This window comes from Candidozyma auris, chromosome 2 (assembly GCF_003013715.1).
Source record: "Candidozyma auris chromosome 2, complete sequence".
Lineage (NCBI taxonomy): Eukaryota > Fungi > Ascomycota > Pichiomycetes > Serinales > Metschnikowiaceae > Candidozyma > Candidozyma auris.
The window spans coordinates 41,035-65,581 of NC_072813.1; the positions used below are offsets into that span (position 1 = coordinate 41,035).

Consider the following 24,547-nt stretch of genomic DNA (forward strand, 5'->3'; position numbering starts at 1 on the left):
CCTCCCTTCCCCCCAGCTCAGTGATTGCAACTGTGGCTGCGAAATTCAGCCTTGACTGAGGATCAAGGAGGCTGCGAAAAACCAACAGATGCTCTCCTGCGTGAAATGCTGACTTTGGATGCCGGAAAAGTGGCCCAATTCTGCCACATTAAAGATTGCACCACCTCTGCAACATTGATGCGCTTGCATAACCGCACACACAGTAGCACTCCACCACACATGGAATATAAATACTAGGGGTGGTTCCCGCCTTGACTACACTCATTAGCGCTTTTGCAACAGCACCCACAGAACTACTCACCTTTCGTTGCTTAAAAACAACTTATTCGGCAAAATCCATCGCTTCAACAGCTACAGCTCCAACCTCAATGCACACACTCAAAGCAGGCACCTCTCTTCTCACCTTGAGCTATTTGGCGGTGTCGACGACGTTGCCATTCATGTGGTCATACAAGGAAACCAGGGGCACTTCGTTGAACATGAAGGGCCACATTAACGCCAGAACGTTGTTCACGAAAATTTAATTCTTCACGTCGGTCATGGGAACTAGGTTAGGTAATAAATATTGCAGAGAAAGCGATGTAGGAACGGCCCCAGGTATATCAATCAGGAGTAGTCTTGATAAATTTGTAGATTTGCTACTACTCTATTGAATTTCAGCGAACCACCGATTTTCAATTCATAATCACAATAACCTCTCGTCACATTTAGTCACATTTAGTCACATTTTGTCATATTTTGTCACCATTGCGCTATCTTCACTTGCATAACCACTAAACCAGCAAACAATTGTAATTTTGCAAAGTGTGTCCAAGCGATCAAAAGACTCGAAATAGGCGAATGCCCCTGATTTTTTTTTCTTTCCGCAATAGAAATCATACTACTTTAGACTTCTGACCACAATAAAGACTTACTGTGGTGGCTGCACCTCTCTTATCCGGACATATACCCCATCGAATTCTGTGTCACGTTCAACATTTACAGTTGAGGGAAGCATCTCAGTAATCTTCACAAAAGCAATTTTAAGGTACATTAAAATTCTTTATAAATAGCGGCTTTTTTGTGTCATTTTGTCGGGCTGCCTTTCCCTTGATCTATCCGGATTAGAGAGGTGTGGCTGCTTATCCTCACAATTATTCATACCAACCAATCTTTGTAAACTATAAATAAGTCTTCATTAAATATTATACGTGCGGGGTTCCACTGGTGTATTGACTAGCATCAATTTGGATGGCAGGTTACCCTGGTAGCGAAATGTCAGCGATCTCTAAATATAAGACAAAAGGGTACATTGCGTGAAAGGTACTCAAAATGCAAAACGACTATATGATTCGTCTCAGTTTCCTGAGGATGAAAAGTTAGGGTCAAATTTGTTAGGTTTGAAGGATGAAGTTGTATTCGAACTCGATCCAAAGGGCAATGTCCTGACTGGCTGGACGATGCAAAATTCTTTTTTGACGTACGCAAGCTTAAACGAGGAGAGGTTCTTGGGACCTCAAGGAGATACTCTAAGAACGAATTTTTGTGTACTGGCGTGAATTTAACAGGGCGAAATCGTTTAAGCGACGACATTTTTGCAATTTACTTCGTTACAACAAAAATGTACCACAAGTATTAGTAAGTTAAGCCAGAAACCTTTTTCGAATATCAATAAATTTTTTCGACTCTCTCCGACGAACTTATGGCTCTATTTGAGGAAACTTGGGCTCAGTCTTAATTGACCTCAAGATGTGGCTTTTAAAAGAGATCATAAATTAAGGTGTAAGGATAACTACTCCCCAGTCTCGCAGCACTACGGTACTATGCCTTCATCGACCGTTGTAATGTATCCGTCTATTTACATGCTATTATTTCAACCAGTGAGCATTTTCAAGCAACTGTTTGGGGGAGGTGAAGCCACTGGCAGCGTCCAACACCATCTTCTTCTGAGCCATCGAGTACGTTCCGTTCTTTACCAACTGCTGGGCTGCTGCCTCCATGGCAGGCAAAATATTCTGAGGCGTCTTCTTCTTGTCCACGGTCAACTTCTCCGTTTGTCCCTTCACAACCTCGTTCAATCTGCCCTTGAGCTCTTCGGGGTTCACGTCCAAGTTCCAATCCTTCTGCAAAAGGAACTTGTTGCCGTGAATGCCGGGAGTGACGCTGTCGATGATCAGCTTGGGCAACTTGTATGGGTAACGCGATTTGAGAAGGGTTTCTTTGGCCACAGCAGACACTCTAGACGAGGTGCCAAACAAGGATGCCGCAGACTTTCCGTAGAAGAAGGTGTCACCGTTGATAGAAGGCTTACGCACCTCAGGCTCAACTTCTTTTGATGTGACCTCACTAGACGCCTCAACATCAACCTTGGCCTCTCTACTGACAAAGCTCCTGGGCCTGCTGGACTTGTTGGAGGCGTCTCTTGAAGTGTTTCTTCTGTTCTGAAGTCTTGGTCTTCTTTCCTGGCCATCTTGGCTCCTCTCTTGGGGTCTAGGGCCAGTGTGCTTCTGCGGACGACTCTCAAGCCTCTGTTTTCCTTTTTGGTCACTTCTCTGACCCCGACTTTGACCGTCACTTCTTCTTTCCCCAGAACTTCTTCTCTTGAAATTGCCCTCGTCCATGAGACTGAACACGTTGGAGCTCAACGGATGGTCGCTAACGCTTATTTTCACGTTTTTTTGGACTGGTCTTGCAAACCTTGGCTTTGCGGATTTCGAGGCTTCACCTCCGGCATTTTTGTTTGCATTCAGAAATTTGCCCTTTTGCTTCGAAAGTCTGGTCTTGGTGGGCTTATTCTTTTCCTCGTTGTTCTGCTTCAAATTTGGCTTTTGTGACGTGATCTTGTCGATTCTCTTCATCAAGTCCGACAAAAACAAAGCCAGCTCCTTGTTCTCTCCAGCTGTGGAGTACATCCGAACGCCACGTAGAAGGCCTCTGGAGATCATGGTTTTGGCTTGGATCTTGAAAACCAAATGATTTTTCAAGCTTTTTTTTTTTGGTGAGTTGAAGGTGCACGGGTGTCAAGGGTGGTAAGTAGGACCACCAGAAGAACTTGTCAGTGCAACTTATCAAAACTGAGGGAGATATATACAGTTTGAAGGCTGCCTGATTCGTACTTGCTCCGTTTGATAACTACATCGAAAGTGTGGCTTTTTAACTCTTCGTTATCATACCAAAGATCGAGATGCACTGATACATACGGTAGAACTCCCAACAGGGAAAGTTCCGTCACCTCATTAAAAAATCTACCTGATCACCTTACAGAAAAATTAACTTTCCAGAAGCTTAAAGATCCACTTGTTGTCGTTTGTGTTGATGAGGTAAAGGCAAGTGCCTCTTGACAACGTTTGCGAGCAATTTGCAGCCAAGAGCAAACCTCGGTTAGCCCCATAGTCGGGTTGTCAGAGATGCGGATTCTGAAGCGAACCTTTTTCTCTAACACCATTATGAGAAATGGAGACTCATTCATAGTGCAAGAATACTTTCGTGGTGTTTATATGCGGCCTTCTACATATCACAGATATAGGTTCTTGTAACGAAGTAGAGTCGTGATAACCAACAACTTGGAACATAGCAGCGGCATTCATAAATTGATGGTTTGGGAGCTAGAATAAAGTCCACAATCGTTTGAGCATGGCAGTCTTTGTTCTTCCGTCCAGCTGAATCTCGCCTCCACAGTAAATGGCTGCAAATGAGCGCACCATGTGGCCAACTGTGGGGACGCCCTGAAAGATAAACAACTATACGAATTTAGGAGGATTGCTCAAGTAAGTTGTCATTCTGTCAATTATAGAGGATTTGAAATCACTCAGATAATTGGCCCATGTCACTTCATCTGTGTACCTCTGCGTCCTGTGAAAATATTGGCAACCAGCACCATTACCGAGCTACCCAATCATCGTCCCCTAAACACGCTGAAATGCTACATGAAAGAGCCACGTGACTCAATTGCCTTCAAGAATCCCCTATAATCCTCTAGTACATAAGTTAGCCTCTCCAAAATACAATATTTCCCTACACCTTCATCCTCTGGTCCCACCGTTAGGTAGCAGCCGCCTGCACAGCGCCACTGGCACTACTATTTGCCAGGTCGTGTCCTGTCCTGAGCACCCGAAAGTGAGGGCCAATCAAATCTGTCCCTCGCACACCTCCGGCCGAAAGTGGTTGAGAATTTCGCGGTCAATATATACTGGTAGAAATTTCCTCTCATAAAAGTCTTTTTTTCTTTCTTCTACTAACAGACTTTATCCCCCCTTACTTTTAAACGTCTGGATTCATAAAAGTCGCCATGTTGTCAGCTCGTTCTGCTTTGCGTACCGCTGCCCGTGCAGCCTCTGTTTCTAGAATGCGTGTCGTATGTACCAATTGAGTTTTCAAGAAGAGGCCTGGTTGGGTCTTGGACTAGAATTGTTGATAGTCGAGGGCCGCGAGGTTGAAATGCTCATTGATTTGACTTCCTCGAGGCCAAATCTGGACAATTGCTTTCTTTGCTGGCCCCAATTGACCCGTGGTTGGTGACAGCGTTGCTTGTTTCTGATTGGCACGCACTCGCAATTTTTCGTCACCCAGGATCCGCTTGGTGGTTTCGATCTCGATCCCACTAAAAGCTGCCCATTTCAAAGCGTTCGCCTCAAAGTCCATCAATTTCCTTTTCTCATCATACTAACAATCAGGCCCGTCCAGCTGTTTCTGCTGCTGTGCGTTACGCCTCTGCTAAGGCTGCCCCTACCGAGGTTTCCTCCATCTTGGAGGAGAGAATCAAGGGCGTCTCTGAGGAGGCCAACTTGAACGAAACCGGTAGAGTCTTGTCTGTTGGTGACGGTATTGCCCGTGTCTTCGGTTTGAACAATGTCCAGGCTGGTGAGTTGGTTGAGTTCTCTGGTGTCAAGGGTTTGGCCTTGAACTTGGAGGCTGGCCAGGTCGGTATTGTCTTGTTCGGTTCCGATGCTTTGGTCAAGGAGTCCGAGCCAGTCAAGAGAACCGGTAAGATTATTGACGTTCCAGTCGGTCCAGAGTTGTTGGGTCGTGTTGTTGACGGTTTGGGTAACCCAATCGACGGTAAGGGACCTTTGAACAACAAGGAGACCAGAAAGGCCGAGGTCAAGGCCCCAGGTATCTTGCCAAGAAGATCTGTTCACGAGCCAATGCAGACTGGTATGAAGTCTGTTGACGCCTTGGTGCCAATTGGTAGAGGTCAGAGAGAATTGATTATCGGTGACCGTCAGACCGGTAAGACCGCCGTCGCCTTGGACACCATCTTGAACCAGAAGAAGTGGAATTCTGGTAACGACGAGAAGAAGAAGTTGTACTGTGTCTACGTTGCCGTCGGTCAGAAGAGATCCACCGTTGCCCAGTTGGTCAAGACCTTGGAGGAGAGAGACGCTTTGAAGTACTCCATCATTGTTGCCGCCACTGCTTCTGAGGCTGCTCCTTTGCAATACATTGCTCCTTTCACCGGTTGTACCATTGGTGAGTGGTTCAGAGACAACGGCAGACACGCTTTGATCATCTACGATGACTTGTCCAAGCAGGCTGTTGCTTACCGTCAATTGTCCTTGTTGTTGAGACGTCCTCCAGGAAGAGAGGCTTACCCTGGTGATGTTTTCTACTTGCACTCCCGTTTGTTGGAGAGAGCCGCCAAGATGTCCGAGGCCTATGGTGCTGGTTCTTTGACCGCTTTGCCAATCATTGAGACTCAGGGTGGTGATGTCTCTGCTTACATTCCAACCAACGTCATTTCTATTACTGATGGTCAGATTTTCTTGGAGGCTGAATTGTTCTACAAGGGTATCAGACCAGCTATTAACGTCGGTTTGTCCGTGTCCCGTGTCGGTTCCGCCGCGCAGGTGAAGGCCATGAAACAAGTTGCTGGTTCTTTGAAATTGTTCTTGGCTCAGTACAGAGAAGTCGCTGCTTTCGCCCAATTCGGTTCTGACTTGGATGCTTCCACCAAGCAGACCTTGAACAGAGGTGAGAGATTGACTCAGATCTTGAAGCAGAAGCAGTACAGCCCAATGGGTGCAGAGGAGCAGGTCCCTATCATTTACGCTGGTGTTAACGGTTACTTGGACAACATTGAGGTTTCCAGAGTCGGTGAGTTTGAGGAGGCTTTCTTGTCCAACTTGAAGAGCAACCACCCAGAGATTCTCAATGCCATCAAGGAGAAGGGTGAATTGTCCAAGGACGACTTGGAGTCCTTGAAGAAGGCTACCGAGAGCTTCGTTTCTTCTTTCTAAGCAACACCTCTTTTCCCTGGCTAGACATGAAACGTGGTGACGTGAAAAAGATACAAATTTATAAATCTCACAAATGAAAAGCTTTACGATGATATATATTCAATCACAAAGTACTCGATATACCTGATCTCTCTTCTCTATGTTACTTACTCTGCTTGTTTTACGCTGCGTGTGCAGAACCGAAATACATAGTGAGTATCTCTAACTCCACATATCAATGATTCTTTCTCATGGTCAGCAAAACTAAACAAAAGCGCCTCGATTTGAGTAGTGAAGAGGGACACGGCGAAAGGTCAGCAGAGTTTATAGTTGAGCTGTACGACTACGATGAGCTTCAAAGTGGAGTTTCATCAGAAGATGCTCAATTTGAGACTGATCTACAGTGTCTTCTCACAAGTCCACCAAAATCTGCCCAACTTCCGAAGCTGGCGAAAAGAAAGGCGATGAAATTGATTAAAGAAAAAGATGAAACTCGGCTGCACATCAAATATCGAACTCTACGAACGAGGTTAGAGGAGATCACGAAAGATATAAATGATATTGTGTTCTCTAGTGATGAAGAGGAGACAGAAAGTAATGACGCGTGCGAAGAAGAGAAAAATATCAAAAAGAGCAAAAGTGAGCAACGGATGGAAAATGGGTCTCCAATTGATGAGGTAAACATTAGTCAGGCAACCAGTGAAACACCTTCCAAGAAGTCCTCCTCGGTAGAGGCAGAGAACAAAACTGTTAATGATGATCAGAAGGAAGACAGTGCCGGTGAAAAGAAAAACTGTAAAACTAAAGAGAGTGGATTGGACGACAAAAGAAGCCCGAGAAACATTGAAATCACAGAACTTCCAGGCTCCATCGAGAGTAATGGAGAAGAGTCAGCATCAATGAAGAAGCGGAAAAACAGAAGGGCCAAGCGGAAAAAGTCAGCAAAAGATGATACTGAAGCAAATCTGGCAGCCAGTCTGGCGTCACCGCCTCCTGCAAGACAAAGAGAGCAGCAGGCACCTAGAAAAATCTCTCCTGCCCAGGTTTCTTCGACCATTCTACCAGAGAAGGAGCCCGTAAGCACCATCATTGGTCTTTCGCCTACGCAGATCATGGCCATGAAAAAGACGGACGTTAAGTTCAAAACCATTTTGTCTGTGCCTAGCATGCTGAGAATGTGCCGTAACGTTCTTGAGTTTGTGCAAAGAGAAAGCGACGGTTTCCTAAAAGAGACCAGGTTTCGGGAGCCATTCACGGAACTTTGTGTCCATGTTGCTTTACGAGAGTCTCATGGGTTTCAGGATATCAGCAAAAAGCACCCGAAACTCATGGACAGATTGAGTGGTATCAGAGAACTCCTGCTTGAGCACACGAAAACCTCATTAACCGAGTCGAACAGACAAGTCCATAAAAACAACTTTGACTACACTGTGTTCTCTTACTTGGGGCATATTATCATTTGGATATCAAATCTTCAGTGGAGGGAAAAGAAGCCTGTATTGCTTGAAAATATAGGCATCTCTCAGAAGGACGTCATGGCGTCAATTGGCGGGTATCACTTGTGGGACCGGATCAGACGAGACCCAAAGACCATCAACATGAAAAGATGGAAGCACATACAGAAGTTCAGACAAAACTACGCATTTGAGATGCACCAGTTCATCGTGATTCTTCGTTTCATGCATTTAGGTGAGGGGCTCTAGTTTTTTCAAGAGCGGAAATATACACAATCTGATCTGGCGCAAGTTTCTGGCACACAGGGAGCTCTTAGCGGCTCGCTTATGCCTAGCGACTACAACCGTATATAGATACCATTGGAAGCTTTACAGATATTTCCTAAAGTATGGCCTATGACTTGGTGATTCTACCCAAGAGCTGGTTCTTCACTAAAGTCTATAAGGGCAAGTTCGACACTTTGGCCGAAATCGTTAATACCGCCTATGACCGACCCAAAGATAAGTACGGAATTATCAAGACAAGAAGAATCAAAGATGCCCAAAACTTCCCTGAAGATCTCCAGTTTTCTGATGAAAAGGATGTCTTTTTGACTTTGTTGCTTGGAAACCCAGTTGCGGGTTGGAAGCAATTCCCTCGAGATTTCAGCACGACTCCATATCTTTCGCAAGAAGAATTCAGCCGTTTTGGGGAACTCACCCAAGAAACAGTCAAGGTGACACAGGCCGACGCAGACTTTGTTATAGACAAGACGATAGAAAGCAGGATTTTGGCAACCGTAGGTTTCAAAACCTACGATCGGCCTGTAAAGTCCCCCTCGGTGGTGGAGTACGAGATGACAGCCTTCACTTCTTTTCTTCGTGGCATAGCGCCCAAACTATTAGACTTTGTCATCAATATGATGTTTGAAAATCCAAAAACGCCCTTGTTTGATTACTCATCTGTCTCCAAAGTACAGCTTCACGCTTCAGTGATTCGTGATCATGACTTGGTTCCATACTACTCAAAGTACTGTGGATTCGAGAGACATGATATACCCGATTTACTTATTGAGACCAATGCCAGCAATTCGCCCTTAGAGGAAGGGATTGTGGCCACAAGAGACTTTTATCTTGCATTCTTGCGCAGAACTATATACCCTAAAAAGTAATTAAATTTCGATAGAATTAGAGCTTGGCAGTGTAGTCATTCTTTTTTAGCCACTGGGCAATCACGTCGCCATCACGTGTGGCCCAGTTGGCCTTGGCTGTGATGAGGTCAAGAGACTGGGCCAAGCTCTGATCGAAACCCTTAGTGTTCTTGCCCTCAAAGAATTGAGCTACTTGCAGCTTCTGCTCAACTTTGGTGAAGCCAGATGAAGCAAGCGTCACCACAGAACCTAACATGGAAAGTCCCGGTGGCAACAACTTGTAGATTTCATCCCAATTCTCGGTGAACCACTTCCACAAACGTTCGATACCCTTCCTGTGGGCTCTCATACCTTGCATTGGGATGTAGATGTCCTGAGCCTTGATGATATCGGTCTTCAACAACAAGCTGGAAACCTTGTCGAGGATAGCATCATCGTTGAATCTACCAAAAGCTCTCAAAGCAGCGATTTTCTCCTCTACAGACAGTGGGTTGGTGTAGATGTGGTAGAGCTGGTCAAAGGCCTTTTCATCACCGAGCTTGGCAACAGTGTTGAAAATGGCGCTTCTCAAGTTGGGGTGAATTGCCTTCTCGTCACCATCGACAAACTTCTGGAACGCTTGAAGAGAGTACTCAACAACCTCCTTGTGACCAGTGGTAGCAGCGGCACCAAACAAGGAGGACTTTAATTGCTGATCAGCGAAGGAATCAGACTCAGAAAACTCGTAACCAACTTCCTTAAGCTTCTTGGAAATCAAGTCAGCAACAAAAATGTTGAGAGCTTCCTTGACAGACTCATCTTCGAAGATCATGGCGGCTCTAATTTGAGCAGTGGAAGTCAAAATCTGGTCCCAGACGACATAGTTAGCCTCGTTAGACCAGGACTTGACCAAGTCCAAAAGGGCAGTAGTGCTGATGAAACCAGAAGATGCCAAAGATGAAGCATCTGCCACTAAACCAATACGGTCCTCCACAGTCAACTTACCGGAAACACCAGCATCACCCAACTTCACCCAACGGTCGGGAGTGTAGGCAGTACGGTAAATACCAGATTGGTCACCGTTGACCTTGTAGAAATCATCAGTAGTGTCAAGCTTGATCTTCTTGGATCTAGTCTCCAACACAGCAGCTTCATCGGTACCCTTGGAGGTCTTCAAGCCCAAGAAAACGGGGTACAACACCTCGTCTTCCTCAGGCTTGACATCAGCAGTGGCAAGAAATCTGTTCTGAGTAAGAGTCAACTCGCCATTGCCGCTCTCTTGGACATGGACGATTGGGAAGCCAACGTGCTTGGTCCAGATATCCATGACTTTGACCACATCTTTTCCGCTGACATCACTTAAAGCCTCCCACAAGTCCGAGGTCTTGGTGTTGCCCCACTTGTGCTTCTTCAAATAGTTTGAAACGCCCTTGACGAACACATCCTCACCCAACCAACGAGAAATCATCTTTAACAAAGACGAACCCTTCGAGTAAGAGATGGCATCGAAAATTTGATTGATCTCATCGGCACGCTTAACTGGAACCTCAATTGGGTGAGAGGACCTCAATGCATCCAAGGTCAAAGCGTGCTGGAGAGAATCAGCGACGTAGGATTCCCACACTTTCCAGTCGGGATACAAGGAGTCGCAAGCGTACCAGGACATCCAGGTAGCGAAACCTTCGTTGAGCCACAAGCCGTCCCAGAAGTCCATGGTTACCAAGTTACCGAACCACTGGTGAGCCAACTCGTGCATTACCACTTCAGTGACTCTTTGCATGGTGTTAACGTTGGTGTTTTTTGGGTCCAAAAGTAAATCAACAGTTCTGTAAGTGATAAGGCCAAAGTTCTCCATGGCACCAGCGCTGAAGTCGTGGATGGCCACCATGTCCAACTTGGGCAAGGGGTATGGGATATCGAACTTCTTGTCAAAGAAAGCCAACGTCTTCGCCGCAATGTCAGCAGAGTACTGGCCCAAGTGCTCCGAGCCTGGGGTGGCCCACACCTTAATGGGTTTCTCGTAATCGTTGTTCTCGACGTACTTCAAGTCACCCACGATGAAGGCCACCAAGTACGTGGACATCAAGGGAGTAGTGTTGAACACGGTCTTCTTCATGTTGCCATCCAACTCCACAACCTCCTTAACGTCCATGTTGGACAAGTGGACCAAATTTTTAGCCGAGATCAAAGAAATGTCAAAGTTGGCCTTCAAGGCTGGTTCGTCAAACGAGGGGAACGCCCTTCTACAGTCGGTGGGTTCCATCTGCGTCGTGGCCAAGTACCTGGTTTCACCCTTGTCGTCCGTGTACGAAGATCTGTAGAAACCAGCCATCTTATCGTTCAAGATACCGGTGAAAACAATGTGCAACTTGGCAGAAGCACCTGGCTCCAAAAGCAGAGCCAAAGCGAAAGAAACAGTTTGTTTATCTTCATCAAACGAGGTCGACTTGACAGCCTCTCCATTGACGTCTGCAGATTGCACCTCTATCTCCAACGAGTTGAGAGTGACGGTGTCAGACTTATCATTGACTTGCAAATCGATGGTCAAGTCGCCCTTGAAGGTGAAGGTGTCAAACAATGGCTCCAACGTCAAGTCGTAGCGCAATGGCTTCACATTGGTGGGCAAAACTTCTCTTTGGGGTGTGGTGGAGCACATGCTTGAATTTCTGGAGGAGCAATGGCGGAGGGACTGATAGTTATAGGAGCACGGAGACGGTTTGCGTTGCACCCATTTGGGGGCCAGGGTGTGCCGTACCGTAGTGCGAGAGGCCCACCGCGAGCCACCTGCCCCAGCGGCCGTGAGTGAAGAAAGCAGGGAAAAGTGTCGAGGCGGCGGAAGGGAGAAGCTCAAATTGGCTCTGGAAAGGCGACAAAACATGAGCTTAGGTTGTGAAGTTTTATGAGATTCAGTCTGGAGAAATTGGGAAGGTACTGGTGCTGGTGGAATGGGTCAGGCAGCGATTTGGTCCAGTGAGCAGAGACAGAAGCTTCAGTGAAGTTCGCGCTGGCGAGGGCGCCAGACGCTGGAGGTAGCGAGGAGGCAGCGAGGAGGTAGCGAGGAGGCAGCGAGGAGGCAGCGAGGAGGCAGCAGATCGAGGGAAAGCGACGCCTGTGGAAATTGTTGAACGTCGTCTCGATGAAGCTATTGAGGCTTATTAATTGAACGCCTTCTTATCAGAATTTAGTCTCTTTTGTCTTTGAACTCCCTCTTTCCATCTTTTTCGGTTCGATTTTTTTAGCCGCTGGTAGCCTCTGGCCTGCGTTCCATCGCGAACGGCTCCACGGCGATATTCTATGATTGGGCTCTTTCTTGACAGGATAGAGATGCCGTGGCAGCAGCATTGAAGGTGGAATTTGTTTGGTTGCAATAGACAGTTTCAGCTCGGTTATTGGCGGGTACTTCCAGTGGCTCGCTAATTTACCAAACGATTGTCCGCTGTGTCTTATTCTTGTTCCATGCCTCGAAGGTGAATGGCTGCGAAAAGCTGCCACCTAGAAACGGCTCTAGCCATGACAGCGAAGCGAAGACCTAGCTGAACGGAAATGTACATCCAGTAAGACGAACGCCTGAATACTCAATGTGTTTGTTGTCACGCCGCTAGTCCCCTGTTAATTATATGAAAAGACCATTGAATAGAGAAGACGGGAACTCCATCTTGTCCCTGGTGACGCTTCATTATTCAGGTGATGCTCATTTTGAATTATAGAACGCCCTGGACGGTAAACCCAATCAAGATCTCGTGCGAGGTTTGTTTTCTAATGTAAACTATCCGTCTGATAAATATTTTGGCCCTTATTTTCCTTATATATACGCATGTGGATATATTGTGGTTATGTATCCTCACAACAGCACACCTCATAGTTACACAGAGACTCAGCGGACAGTGTCACACCCATGATGTACATACCGGTCTCTACACGTTTTTCGTAAATGAAACATCAATTACACTCCTTAACTAAACTTCCCATTTAAACCTTCGTCACAAGAGAGTCAAAGGGAGCCCCAGCGGCTAGCCATCCTTTGATTCCTTCATGCAAAATGGTGACCTTAACGGCAGTGTTGTGCTCTCTCGAGTAGTCTTCAAGCCAACCTCCGACTTTGCTGGCTCTTCTGCCCGAACTGTTGCAGTGGACTACAATGAGCCTGGTTTTGGGGAATTGTTGTGCAATTGGCACCAAGACCTTCTCCTTGATCTCTTCGTACCCACAGATTTCCGTAGCTGGAATGTGGATGGAGTGGGTGATGTAGCCCGGTTCTCTGTCGTTTCTCAAGTCGAGAATGAGCGTCTCATCACCTTCTTGAAGCAATTTGAATACCTCTTCTCTTGAGGTGCGGGAAGGCTCGTTTTTTGGGCCTGAGTACTTTTCAAGCCAGTCAGGAACTGAAAGAGACATTTTTACGTTGTGGTTGAGGGATGTGTATATTCTAATTGTGGATCTACGTTCCATGCATTCCACTAGACGGGGAATTCCTCATCACCGAAACTCACGTGCACCCTCTTCAAAATCGTGGGTTTCAAGGTTTCGAAAGCAACGTGAGCTCAGTTATGCACCATTTCAATGCTGAATACCACCCATTGAGTCGAAAGTGTTGCCCACTGGGCTGGCGTGGGCACCTTGTGCGCTCCCAACATTCCTTTTCACTATTCAACGCTTAGCCAGTCCTCTGAAGGATGTGAATACCACTGTCCGTTTCGATAATGTCACTGTATTCACCCACATTGAGGGCAAACGCAGCCTGCTCAAAGGCAGGTTGCATCTGGCCCTTGCCAAAAAAGCCCAAGTCGCCACCATTTGTATGAGAAGAACAGTCACTCTCCGTTTGAGCCAAATCGGACAACTTCACTTCACCGTTGAGAATTCTTCTCTGGTGCTCTTTCATGATGGAAATTGCTTCGTCTCTTGTTCGGGTAATGCCATCGGGGCTCTTCCACGACTTGGGCTTTCTGGACGTCTCGTTTTTCACGAGCAAATGCGATGCTCTAATTTTACCGTCGTCGTTGACTAAAGGTTTGTTGCCGTTGGCCCTAAACTTCGCCACGTAAGCATTGAGCTTGTCTGAATCGGTGCCATATGGGGGCTCCCACGACGATTCCTTGGTGGCCTGATTGTAGTAGTATGGCTCGTTGTGTGTTTTAGAAACTCTAAGAGACCAGCTCGGTGGTAAACCAGTTTCCATTTTGAAACTTACAGAGTTGTAGAGTTAGATGAAAGGTTTGTAGAATTATGTGAGCCTTCAACTGTCTTCTGAAGCGCTGTGTTGTACACCGGACAGAACGCAGAGACAATAAGTTCTCTGTGGCTATCCCATTTCATATCATCTGGATCCTCATAGCCAGTCGAGTCCTCTTCAGCAATGTCCCCATGCACGTCTGACTCCAACAATCCAACAACCATTTTGAGTCTTGATAACCATTAAGATACACATAAATGGTACCCGTCTGCATATAAGTAGCTACCGGGTCACCGTGGATGTCCAAGCACCGTTCCAAATACAGTTTATATTCATACTGTTTGTCGCTCTTACTACCATCTGGAGTTTTAATCGTCAAGCTGTAATGATAGACGCTTGTATCATCATCTTTAGCGATGTATACATTGGTGCCGTTCTTCACTTCTCGTCGCATTGTACAATTGCCAGAGCATCGGATACGGTACTATCGTCGATGATCAATATACCAGCCGAGGCGTAGCCGATCTTGACTATAGCTGCTGCTAAGGCTATAATGGAAATATCTACATTGGCCATTAAATATTTGATGAAGTTAGTACATTTGGTTTATGTGCGTCTAGGCATTTAAATAGGTTAAAGCAAGGGTGTTGCACACAAAATAAAGTATCTCTGTTTGCGCTATCAGATAGCCAGCGTATGTGAATTTCCCTTGCTAAGTACTTTCTTGTGTTTCTCATATCTTGTCTATGAAAACTGGATTTCAGTGTCAACATTTCCAGTTAAAGAAAACTGCTCAATCACAATTCTATCAATGGGTGGTTCGACGACATTTTTACTAGTGTGGTTCTGGCCGAATGTTTTTCGCAGCCATGATCCAAGTCAATGCAGCCGAGCGAGCTCCCTCTTGTAAAGATACCGCTCACAGGCTCTCTAGACTTTCAATTGATTCATACTCTAGTTCATGACCTATCTTGCTATACTGTAATTCACAAAGTCTGGATATGATCCTAATCTAAATATGCTAATTGATGCCTCTTTTCACAAGAGCATCCTTCACCCTGCCGTAAACAACATCTACGGGCTCATCACAGCTGAGCTTCACCACCTTACCTTGTTTGTCGAAGTATTCAACGACAGGCATCGATGTCTCCACAAACGTCTTGAATCTCTTCTTGATGCTCTCTATGTTGTCGTCGGCTCTGCCACTGGTCTTTCCTCTCTCCAAAAGTCTGTTGAGCATCACCTGTTCTGGACACTCGAAGAAGAGAGTAAAAGAAGACTTGACAATCTGCTCCTCAAATGTCAAGGCTTGGTCCATTTTTCTAGGGAACCCGTCCACCAAGAACTTGAAGTTGCCTTTCTTGACATTCTCACTCACAGCGTTTCTAAGAAGCCTAACAGTGACTTCCTGAGGAACGATAGTTCCCTCTTTAATACATTTGGCAATCAAAGCGCCATCCAGAGACCCTTCTCTCACTTGCTCTGCTCTCAAAAGGTCACCAGCAGATAAGTGTACAAAGCCCTTGTCCTTGACAAGCTTTGCACACTGAGTGCCTTTCCCTGAGCCTGGACCGCCCAAAACAAAAATCACAGAAATATCTTTGTCGCTGAAAGCTGGTGTGGCTGGTTCAGGAGCCAGTCTTGGCTCTTGTTTGGTGTATACGGCGGAGGCGACGGTGGAGCCGACTACCAACAATCCAAGTGCAGTCAAAACGTAGCCTTTCGAAAATGGAGACAGTTTCTGACCAGAACCATTGTTTGAATTGCTTGAACCGTTCGATCCGTTGGAATGGTTAGACTTCTCCAGTTCAGGTTTGGCGTTGTTTGGAAACTTCGAATAGGCTCTGAAGGAGCTTCTTAAGGCGACTCTCAGGCTTTGAAAGGCTGAGGCGTTAAGGCTGATAGTTCTTAGCGACCGTGTGAACATGGTGATAGTTCTGAAGAAGCAGCTTCAGAGAACTTTCAACTCAAGACGTGAAGAGATCTTTGAGCGCACGAGTCGTGCATTGCCGATGTGCGTAGCTTGTGAGAGTAGAGGCTTCAATGGCTGCGAAATGTAGACAATCTGCCAAACATCAACAGCTGTCGATATCTTGGGGAATGTAAAAAGCAGCGCGATGAAGTTAAGGGACCTCCTAAATGAATTTGAAGTGGTATTTTATTAGATTTTACTTGATCTGGGTGCAGGCTACCTTGCGGTGGTTTGGAATGTGAAAACAAGCAAAGTGATTATCAAGATACCTAGCTTGAGCGATACCACCGAAGGTTGTAAATCTAGCAGCCAGAAGTCAGTATCTATTCAATTGTACTAGAGCAATCATTGGAACTCTTTGAGCGCTTCCTCGCCAATTCTATGGTACCCACCATTGAGATTCTTACCCCAACCCTTGACTGCCAAGTTCACTAGCAAGTTTGCAGGAACCTCTGGTGGCAACAACTCCTTGTTCTTGTGAAAATCAATGAATCTCTGCAAGCTCTCAGGTGTCATGTTAGCTCCGAATTTTGTCCTGATATCCTCTTGCATATTTGTGTCCACCACACCGGGTGCTACAGAAATAGCATTCACTTGAGGATCCTCAGCAACCATTGTCTGCACGAGATGGTTCAAAGCAGCCTTGGAGGCACCATAAGCACCCCATGCGTAGTAAGATTTAGTCAGAGCACCAGACAGAACAGCAACAAAGCGGCCATTAGACTCCTTCACATGCGGTAAAGCCTTCTGGAAGAGATCAACCACGGAGAAAAAGTTGATGTCAAAAAGATTCCTCCATTTGGCAACGTCTGCCTTGGCAACAGTGTTCACTGGATCAAGAACACCGGCGTTCGCCACAACAGAGTCAATTGAGCCAAATTCGAGAGCTTTCTCTATAGCTTCTGAAGCCACTCTCTCGTCTGAAATGTCTCCAGTCACAGTTTTTACTCTGTCGCCGTATTTCTCCTTCAACGCATTTAATGACTCCAGCGATCTAGCAATTGCTACTAAGTTGTGAGAAGTAGATTGAGAGAGGTAAATCTCAGCAGCTGCACCACCAATGCCTAGCGTTAGTATGTTATTGATATTGCAGGAATGCGATAATCATACCTCTGGAGGCACCAGTGAGTATCATTGTGTGGGCCATAATTACTAGCAGTAGTACTTCTTAGTAAGAGGATGCTACTGGTGTGTAGTGTACTTGGGATAAGATGCAGAAACCCGAATGCAACTAGGTGTTACCCTGAATCTGTGGTGATTGGATGAGACAGACTTCAGTTGAAGGGTCTTCTTTAGTATCGATCCATAATTATCAATTGTCTCCTTGGCACTTCGTTGCTTGACTTCTCCACCTATTATTAAAGTCTAGTGCGTAGTCGCATTATCGACAATTTAAAACCATTCGCACCTACACCATCAAAACACAAGCGTATTATCAAAAGGTGAACAGATAGCACACCTTTCTTGGCCTCGTCAATACGATTTCATAATTAATCAGTCTCCTTTTGTTATTGACCATCAAATTGCCGAAATCAACTGATAGTACCAGGCGCCCACAACCAACCCCGTGGCCAGAATGAATATAAACCCGGAGGCGGCGAAGGATATTCCTTGTAAAAACGTTACGATATATGGTTTTTGCAAGTACGAGAAGAAGGGATGCGTGTTTAGTCACGACAATGCAGGACTGGGAACGAACTCATCGAGCTCGAAGTCGAGTAACACGGGCCAAAAGACCCTCCCCAGCAAGCATAGCTCGATTGATTCTAATTCTGAGGCTGCTAGTATAAAAAGTCCCAACGGAACTACCAGTAGTGAATCTGGAACCACGAAGAAGAAATTCAATGCCAGCACACCTTCATTTCAACCCTCCGTGCAGAGCATCACCAACAAATTTTCGTCATTATCCCCTAAGTTGAAGGACCTCCCACTGTTCGTGCCGGCCAGTCTTGAGCTGCGAGAAGAATCTTCTACCCCACCAGCACAGACGAAAAAGTTCAATGCAGCAGCCACGCCGTCGTTCACTCCATCGTATGAGGGCTCGGCTCGGTTCGCTGCGTCCACAGAACCCCTGAAACTGGTATTTTCCCCCCTGATGCACGCTTCTCTGTCTTTGATAGGTACGAACCAGCAGCAGCCAAAACCTCAGCAAAATCCATACCTCGCAGGTCCCACACCGACAACTCCTCTTGGGGGAATGGGAAGTATGACAGGCAACCTGGGTTCTGACTTCATGTTTTCTGGTACTCAAGCAGCTCCAACGTATCCACTTAACCACCATCTATACGCCCCAGCTCCACCTCCACGGCTCTCTTTGAAAGAGCACCAGACAAATATCAACGATATGTTTATACCGAACAACCTTCGTGAAGAGCTTTTGAAGAGAAACGAAGCCACCTTACAGACTGTTGCCCTGCTGACCCTTCCGGAACATGTTGGCGAGTACCACTCTTTGGTTCCCATGGATACAACTTTCACTCAGCCTTCGAAGGTTTACAACTTCCCTAGCTATGTGTACAAAGCAATGTCCAACGTCACCGGACTTCCATACGCTATTCGCAGAATTGACTTGAACAGTGAGGTTCACTTTTCGCAAGACATCAAATTGCATAAATTGGCAAGATGGAAAAAGTTGCAGAATCCCAACATTGCAAGACTCCACGATGCATTCACAACAGTGGCCTTTGGCACGTACGGCGAACCCGTTTTATGCGTTGTATATGACTACTACCCACTCGCTAATACGTTGCAAGAACAACATATAACCAGAAAATTGGGAGGGAAGTTGGAACCTATCACCGAGAACTTACTCTGGTCTTACATCATTCAGATGGCCAATGCTCTTTTGGACCTTCATGAAAATAAACTCTATGCGGGATCTTCTATATCATTATCAAAGATCCTCATAACGAACAAGGGCAGATTGAGGTTGGGCGCTGTTGGTGTGGACGATGCCTTGACCCTTAAAGAGACAAATTCTACCGAAAGAGACGAAGATACAATAATGCAACAAAACGAAGATTTAAAACATTTTGTGGATGTTATTCATGAGTTGATTAGGGCCACGTTACCTTTTAGTGTTCGGAATGAGAGCTTTGAGCAAGTTCTCGACCAGTTGCACAATCTATCGACTGTGCCATACAGTGAAGAGCTCGTAAATGCTCTCAAAGGACTAACTAAACTTGGAAAAGGCCAATCCTTGCAGGATTATTTCAAGGAACACCTTGCTCTCCGTTCCCTCAAAGTGCTCAGTGGCCTCGAGGATCAGGCTGACTTCATGGAAAGCCAGCTCTCTTCGGAGCTTGAAAATGGCCGTCTTTTCCGCCTCATGACCAAGATAGATTTGTTGGTAAACTTACCCGAGAAGGAAAGGACGGAAAATGGAACGTTTTATGTGATCAAATTATTTCATCAATTTATTTTCAATTCTTACGATGAGTACGGCAAGCCGGTGGTGGATCTTTCGAGAATCCTTGTCAACTTGAATAAGCTTGATGCTGGGGTTGACGAGAAGATCTTGCTAATATCGGCCGAGGAAGACAGTTGTATAATAGTGAGTTATAAAGAAGTGAAGGGCATCATTGAGCTGACGTTTCGTGGTGTTTTTCGCTAGCAGGATGAAAGAAAGGATACATGAGAAGACCGAGAAAAGCACCCAAAAAAAAAAAAAGAAGAAAGAAGAGTAAAACAGAAAACCGTGAAAACACAGATTAAATTGATAGTTTTGATGAAGTAGGCCGTACACTGTAAGTGTGAATTGCAACCACACCCACCTCACTCCATGCATGCAATTTCATCCTTACTATCATAATACGTTATATTCCATGTACGCCATACCAGGCGAAACGTAACAACGTTTTTTTGCCCCGTGTGGCCCGCAGTGGTGTGATGACAGGTGACACTAGGTTGCGCACCTTATCAGTCATCAACAGGTTGGTCACACTGGATCCCGGACAAAAAGAAAAAAGAAAAAAGAACAGCCTCACCAATAGAATACTGAAAAGCAATGAAATTTTGTAGCCAGTGTCATCTTCATCACCCGTTACTGTCATTTAATTCAGCGTCATCAAGGTGTTGTGACTCACGCCGTCACCGGGCCGGGATCCCAGCGACGCACGGAAACCACCCATGGAACCTCCACTGTGTGATAAGCGATGGAACAAAATGCAACACCGATTTAGTCATTGTACGTCCAATCGGGAAGTCAGTTCGCAGTGGAACCCGGGTGTGGGCGGCGCTGCACGTGACCATGACTAACTGCCAGTGAGTAATTGTCCAAGCTGGGAGCCGCCCGCGAAACCTCCACTATATATACCGATGCCACACCACCAACATCGTTTTCTCTTCTCACAAGGGTTTCACTCACCTGGCATCCACACAACAAAAACAAACAGACAAATCTTTTTACAAATCCATTTTTTTTTATATTGTTAACGCATTCCACGAATTACGCTTCACGGTTCTTTTTCTACTTTCATCATCGGTTTAATTCAGTGCTGGTCAACTGAATAGGGTTCCTCAGGTTTACGGTCACGGTCGCAACAGATAGTTGCCATATTTTGAAAATTTCAATACATTTCTAGGGCTCATTGCATACTCATTGGTTTCACTTTACAGCTTTACACATTTTTTTTTTTTCTTTCTATTCACTTGGCGCTCACAATGATTAGCATTATCGTTTCCTTGCACTAGGCAAGCGAAGCGAGGAATGAACAGAGTGTCCAGAATCCATCATGTTGTCGTCGAGTGCATCCCCACGGGAGATGTCCACGTCTCCATTCGCCAAACGTGAAACCCCTTCTACTCCCCCACTGGAGAGCTATGCTCCCAACAACTCAAAATACTACAACGATCACCTCAACAAGTCTCAGTTTAACCTCATCCTCACGAACTGCTCAGTCAACTTGATGAAGATGCTCTATCCGTCCTCAGTCACGCAAGTTGATGACGTGAAGTTGAGGTTTTTCATCATCGAAATCTTGAGAAGATCTAAAGCGTCGACGCAGACGTTGCAGATCTGCTGCTACTACATGTTCAAGCTTGTCAACAAGAAACAAGAGGAGTTGCCTAGTTGCCCCAAAAAGTTGTTTTTGGCATTGATCATTTTATCGTCGAAGTTTAATCAGGACCACAACTACTCTTTCAAGTCGTGGCTCAAGATTTGCGGGTGCAAGGGCACCGACGACTCGAGTTTGAATCTTCAAAAATTGAGACAAACAGAAACTCAATGCCTTAAGCTCCTTGACTATGATCTTTACATCAACGGGGCGAAGTACGAGAATTGGTGTAATGTCCTTTTGATTTTCGGGTACGATTTCATCTCGTTGCACCATGTCAATCTGGGTATTCTCACCTGGTGCACTGAAGCAGAGTGCCAAAGAAAGCTTTCTCGCTGGAATCAGTTCTTGCTTAAGATGGACGAGCGCCGGTTGGGCAAAGTCAGTGTCAATTTTAAACATTACTATGCTGACCAAGTTGGTACCAAGGTGATTACCAGTGCCCCTGTCAAGCCGGCCTCGTTGTTTGGCAAGAGAACGATTGAGCTGTGTGAGAGTGGCAGCAAGAGAATGTGTAAATAAAAATAGACATAACTCTATAAATACCTCGTAGATAACGTCAGTCAAGCAAGTGACTCCAATATCACAAGCATATGTGTCAAAGTTGGTGCGCCGCAGAGAAATGCGTTCTTTAGAGCGAGAGACGTAACCGCACGCGAATAGATAAGAAGCAGTAAACAGATGAAGGTGACACAAAACGCAAGAGCATCTTGACCGATTACGAAGGACGAGCGGAGAGGCGTCTCCCACATGCTTCTATTTCACCAACCACATGAGCACGCCAAGTGGAGAAGGAGTACAAGTGAGAGGCTGGCGAAGGCCAACATTTGCAGCCATTTGCAGCCGTTCCGCAAACCCACCCTCGGCAACTGTTCACCAAAAACCCTACATTTGGGCCCGCCAGTGTACAAGGCCCATTGCACAAGGGTCGAACGATCTGAGCCAGCAGCCCTCAACAAAATATCCCGAGGACTAATATCGCTTAAGAGTGACTTGTGACAAGAACCTCATACAATAAACTTCTAAAAACTCCTGGACTAAAACCTCTTAGACAAGAGCTCTTAGAGCCTCACAGTCGAACCCACAGTATTCCACTGTATTGTGATTCGGTGATGCTTCGCCTTTCTGCGTCGTCTAATCCTGCCGCCTTCCAACCACTAAGAGTATTTTCGCAGCCGGTGAAGATTGCACTAATGCGAGCATTCTACACCTACTCTACAAAAACACATCCCCCTCCAAATGTCAACACATGACATCACCGATTCCGAGGTGAAACGCACGGTGGGGCCACAATCACCAACACACGCCGCCGTACCGAGGAATTTGGCGACGTTGGCTGTTTCTCGGGTAAAAAATGCTTCCTTCCAAGCAACCATGCTGGCAGGCTCTGATCAGTCGAAACCCGCTGAGCAACAAACCAACAACAACAACCCGAGATAAGCAAAAGCAACTACACAAGAAAACACAAGTAACAAAGAGGGATGGAAATCAAATATGAAGCAAACGCAGAAAGAGGATAATTACACTAAATTGGTCGATAGTCAATTATATTGTTGGTGGCCATCAGCAGAGACAGTGACGAAGGCTCCTCGAAGCCAGCCTGCTGAAACCCCAAGGCGGTGTTGTTCAGGTTTGCTTCGCTCGGGGGCCACAGGCAAGCAGTGCGTAAATACGCGCCACAAGAAACGGGATAAGGGGCACAAAGGATAGAAAAAGTGGCGAGGGCGAAAAAGGCTCAAGGAGAAAGGGAGGGTGCGAGAGCTACCGCCGCCCAGGAAAGTGGCGGGAATCTGAGCACCATTGCCTGAGAAATGGGGCCAAAAGGTTGTTTCAGGGCTAGGCCAGTTGGGCCGCCCGCTGGCTCCCCTAGGGCGGGTTGGTGTGCCCTTGGCCGCAAAAAGCGCGGTGAGCCGCTGGGAGTGCTGAGGGAAGAAGTTCCACTGCAAATGGGAGCAGAGGAGTTAAATAGGGGAGAGGATTGGTCTGGAAATACTCAGGGCTAGCTGGTCAGAAAGTGGAATAAGAATGAGAAAAAAAAAATAAAAATAAAAACAGACTTTTGCCTATGGCTCGGTTCAGTGTTCGTGGGCTGGACAATCGAAAAGGGTCCCATTGTGGCTTACTAGAGTGCAGCAGCATTGTTAAAGTGTGTGGGTGGGTGGGAAGGAACTGGTTCGAGCGACTAGCCATGGGCTCGGCGCCATGAGTCAATTGCTCTACAGATGTCTATACTGCTTGTACTGATTTTATTCCACTATACCAATACAACGTGAAATACCGAATGAGCCGGCCACCGGCGGGATTCAGGGGTTTAACTAGACAAAAACAAAAGGATAGATAATAAAGGGAATAATGGTCACATAAAAAACCTGCAAAACAAGTTTTCCTGTAAGAAGTTTAGCCACTCCTATGCTTAGGCAGAGGTAGGCACGGCAATGTTGGTCTGCTCAGCGGCACCATTGATGGTCTTCTTCACCTCGGAAACGCCGTTGCTGACAACCTCGTCGGCCTTGCGCTGGGTCTGCAGGGCAACGTCAGTCACGTAGTTTTGTGTGGAGCTCTTCAATGGCTGGATGTAGTCGGAGTTGACGCTCTTCAACAACTTGACTCCCGTGTTGACAGAGGCAGAGGCAACCTTGACGTAGTAGTTCTTCTCCTTCGAGGAGTCAAACTCCTTGTTGTATGTGTTGAGCACCGTGTTAGAAATGTCTTGCAGCTTGGTGGCAAACAAGTCCTTGGAGCGGGAGTAGGTGTCGTTGACAATCTCTATGGACTTTGAAATTTCGTTCTCGGCCGCCTTCTCCTTCTTCTCAGCCTTGCGTGCGGCGTCCTGAACCTTGGGCAACACCTTATCAACGGTGCTTGAGGCGTACTCGTTCACGGGCTTTAAGTAGACGCCCACAGCATCCTCACCCTTCTTCTTGTATGCGAGAAGGAGGTCGGTGCCTTTCTTCTTGTAAGCCTGAGCAACTTGCTCAGTTTGCTTGGCCTTATCAGCAGCGAAGGCCACTGCCTTGTCAACGTTACCGAACACAAGACCATCCACGAGCTCATCAGCGGCGCTCAATTGCTTCACAACAAAGGGGAATCTTGAAACCACTTGGTCGTTGAAGTAGTTGGACAAGGCCACCACGTAGGTGGTGATGGCTTGGAAAAGGGCAAAGCTCAAAATGAAGCTCTGCAAGCGCTTAACCAAGGAGTAGGATTCGAAGTGGGCCTTGGACTTAGAAGTGAAAGCTTTCGACATGCTCAAAATAAATAAAGGGACTAAAGAGAAAAAAAAAAAAAAGGTTTGGAAAACGTAGCTGGGAAGGTGCGGTATAAATAGTGGCTACCACCCGTGCTTTTTTACCCTGGAGTGTCAATCTGTACCCTTACCAAAAAGGACATGCAGAGACCATGCGACCTCCCTTGGGCCTGTGTGCAGTGGGCATATTGAATATGGGAGCAGGCACCAAGGCAGAGATGGCGCGCCGATGAGGCATGTGAAAGTTGCTCCCTAGGGGATCTGAAAATTGCACTGTGAAAAAAGTGCACTTGAAAATGGGCAAAACACCAGGGCGATTTTGGAGAATTGATAGAAAGTCG

General features: G+C 46.2%; 12 protein-coding genes across 12 annotated transcripts; 5 read left to right on the forward strand and 7 right to left on the reverse strand. All coding sequences in view use genetic code 12, as the record gives it.

Annotated features, from left to right (window-relative positions):
- Positions 1-1,847: 1,847 nt before the first annotated feature.
- On the reverse strand, positions 1,848-2,924 carry CJI96_0001456 (uncharacterized protein; the record flags this gene model as incomplete). The annotated part of the gene is made up of 1 exon (XM_029032115.2): positions 1,848-2,924. The coding sequence occupies one exon, from the start codon at positions 2,922-2,924 to the stop codon at positions 1,848-1,850; it is 1,077 nt and encodes a 358-aa protein (XP_028892430.2).
- Positions 2,925-4,267: 1,343 nt separating this feature from the next.
- Positions 4,268-6,215, forward strand: ATP1 (F1F0 ATP synthase subunit alpha; the record flags this gene model as incomplete). The annotated part of the gene is made up of 2 exons (XM_029032116.2): positions 4,268-4,333; positions 4,653-6,215. The coding sequence occupies 2 exons, from the start codon at positions 4,268-4,270 to the stop codon at positions 6,213-6,215; spliced, it is 1,629 nt and encodes a 542-aa protein (XP_028892431.2).
- Positions 6,216-6,445: 230 nt separating this feature from the next.
- On the forward strand, positions 6,446-7,897 carry CJI96_0001458 (uncharacterized protein; the record flags this gene model as incomplete). Its single annotated transcript, XM_029032117.2, has 1 exon — positions 6,446-7,897. The coding sequence occupies one exon, from the start codon at positions 6,446-6,448 to the stop codon at positions 7,895-7,897; it is 1,452 nt and encodes a 483-aa protein (XP_028892432.2).
- Positions 7,898-8,037: 140 nt separating this feature from the next.
- On the forward strand, positions 8,038-8,799 carry CJI96_0001459 (uncharacterized protein; the record flags this gene model as incomplete). The annotated part of the gene is made up of 1 exon (XM_029032118.2): positions 8,038-8,799. One exon carries the CDS (start codon positions 8,038-8,040, stop codon positions 8,797-8,799), a length of 762 nt encoding a protein of 253 aa, XP_028892433.2.
- Positions 8,800-8,815: 16 nt separating this feature from the next.
- APE2 (metallo-aminopeptidase) lies at positions 8,816-11,413 on the reverse strand (the record flags this gene model as incomplete). Its single annotated transcript, XM_029032119.2, has 1 exon — positions 8,816-11,413. One exon carries the CDS (start codon positions 11,411-11,413, stop codon positions 8,816-8,818), a length of 2,598 nt encoding a protein of 865 aa, XP_028892434.2.
- Positions 11,414-12,726: 1,313 nt separating this feature from the next.
- On the reverse strand, positions 12,727-13,152 carry CJI96_0001461 (uncharacterized protein; the record flags this gene model as incomplete). Its single annotated transcript, XM_029032120.2, has 1 exon — positions 12,727-13,152. The coding sequence occupies one exon, from the start codon at positions 13,150-13,152 to the stop codon at positions 12,727-12,729; it is 426 nt and encodes a 141-aa protein (XP_028892435.2).
- A 259-nt stretch (positions 13,153-13,411) lies between these two features.
- On the reverse strand, positions 13,412-14,154 carry ESS1 (peptidylprolyl isomerase ESS1; the record flags this gene model as incomplete). Its single annotated transcript, XM_054702053.1, has 2 exons — positions 13,412-13,901; positions 13,949-14,154. The coding sequence occupies 2 exons, from the start codon at positions 14,152-14,154 to the stop codon at positions 13,412-13,414; spliced, it is 696 nt and encodes a 231-aa protein (XP_054558028.1).
- A 797-nt stretch (positions 14,155-14,951) lies between these two features.
- On the reverse strand, positions 14,952-15,857 carry URA6 (bifunctional uridylate/adenylate kinase; the record flags this gene model as incomplete). Its single annotated transcript, XM_029032122.2, has 1 exon — positions 14,952-15,857. The coding sequence occupies one exon, from the start codon at positions 15,855-15,857 to the stop codon at positions 14,952-14,954; it is 906 nt and encodes a 301-aa protein (XP_028892437.2).
- Positions 15,858-16,247: 390 nt separating this feature from the next.
- On the reverse strand, positions 16,248-17,037 carry CJI96_0001464 (sepiapterin reductase family protein; the record flags this gene model as incomplete). Its single annotated transcript, XM_029032123.2, has 2 exons — positions 16,248-16,966; positions 17,013-17,037. The coding sequence occupies 2 exons, from the start codon at positions 17,035-17,037 to the stop codon at positions 16,248-16,250; spliced, it is 744 nt and encodes a 247-aa protein (XP_028892438.2).
- Positions 17,038-17,478: 441 nt separating this feature from the next.
- Positions 17,479-19,515, forward strand: PAN3 (Pan3p; the record flags this gene model as incomplete). Its single annotated transcript, XM_029032124.2, has 1 exon — positions 17,479-19,515. One exon carries the CDS (start codon positions 17,479-17,481, stop codon positions 19,513-19,515), a length of 2,037 nt encoding a protein of 678 aa, XP_028892439.2.
- A 1,120-nt stretch (positions 19,516-20,635) lies between these two features.
- On the forward strand, positions 20,636-21,481 carry PCL5 (Pcl5p; the record flags this gene model as incomplete). Its single annotated transcript, XM_029032125.1, has 1 exon — positions 20,636-21,481. The coding sequence occupies one exon, from the start codon at positions 20,636-20,638 to the stop codon at positions 21,479-21,481; it is 846 nt and encodes a 281-aa protein (XP_028892440.1).
- Positions 21,482-23,372: 1,891 nt separating this feature from the next.
- CJI96_0001467 (uncharacterized protein) lies at positions 23,373-24,206 on the reverse strand (the record flags this gene model as incomplete). The annotated part of the gene is made up of 1 exon (XM_029032126.2): positions 23,373-24,206. One exon carries the CDS (start codon positions 24,204-24,206, stop codon positions 23,373-23,375), a length of 834 nt encoding a protein of 277 aa, XP_028892441.1.
- Positions 24,207-24,547: the final 341 nt, after the last annotated feature.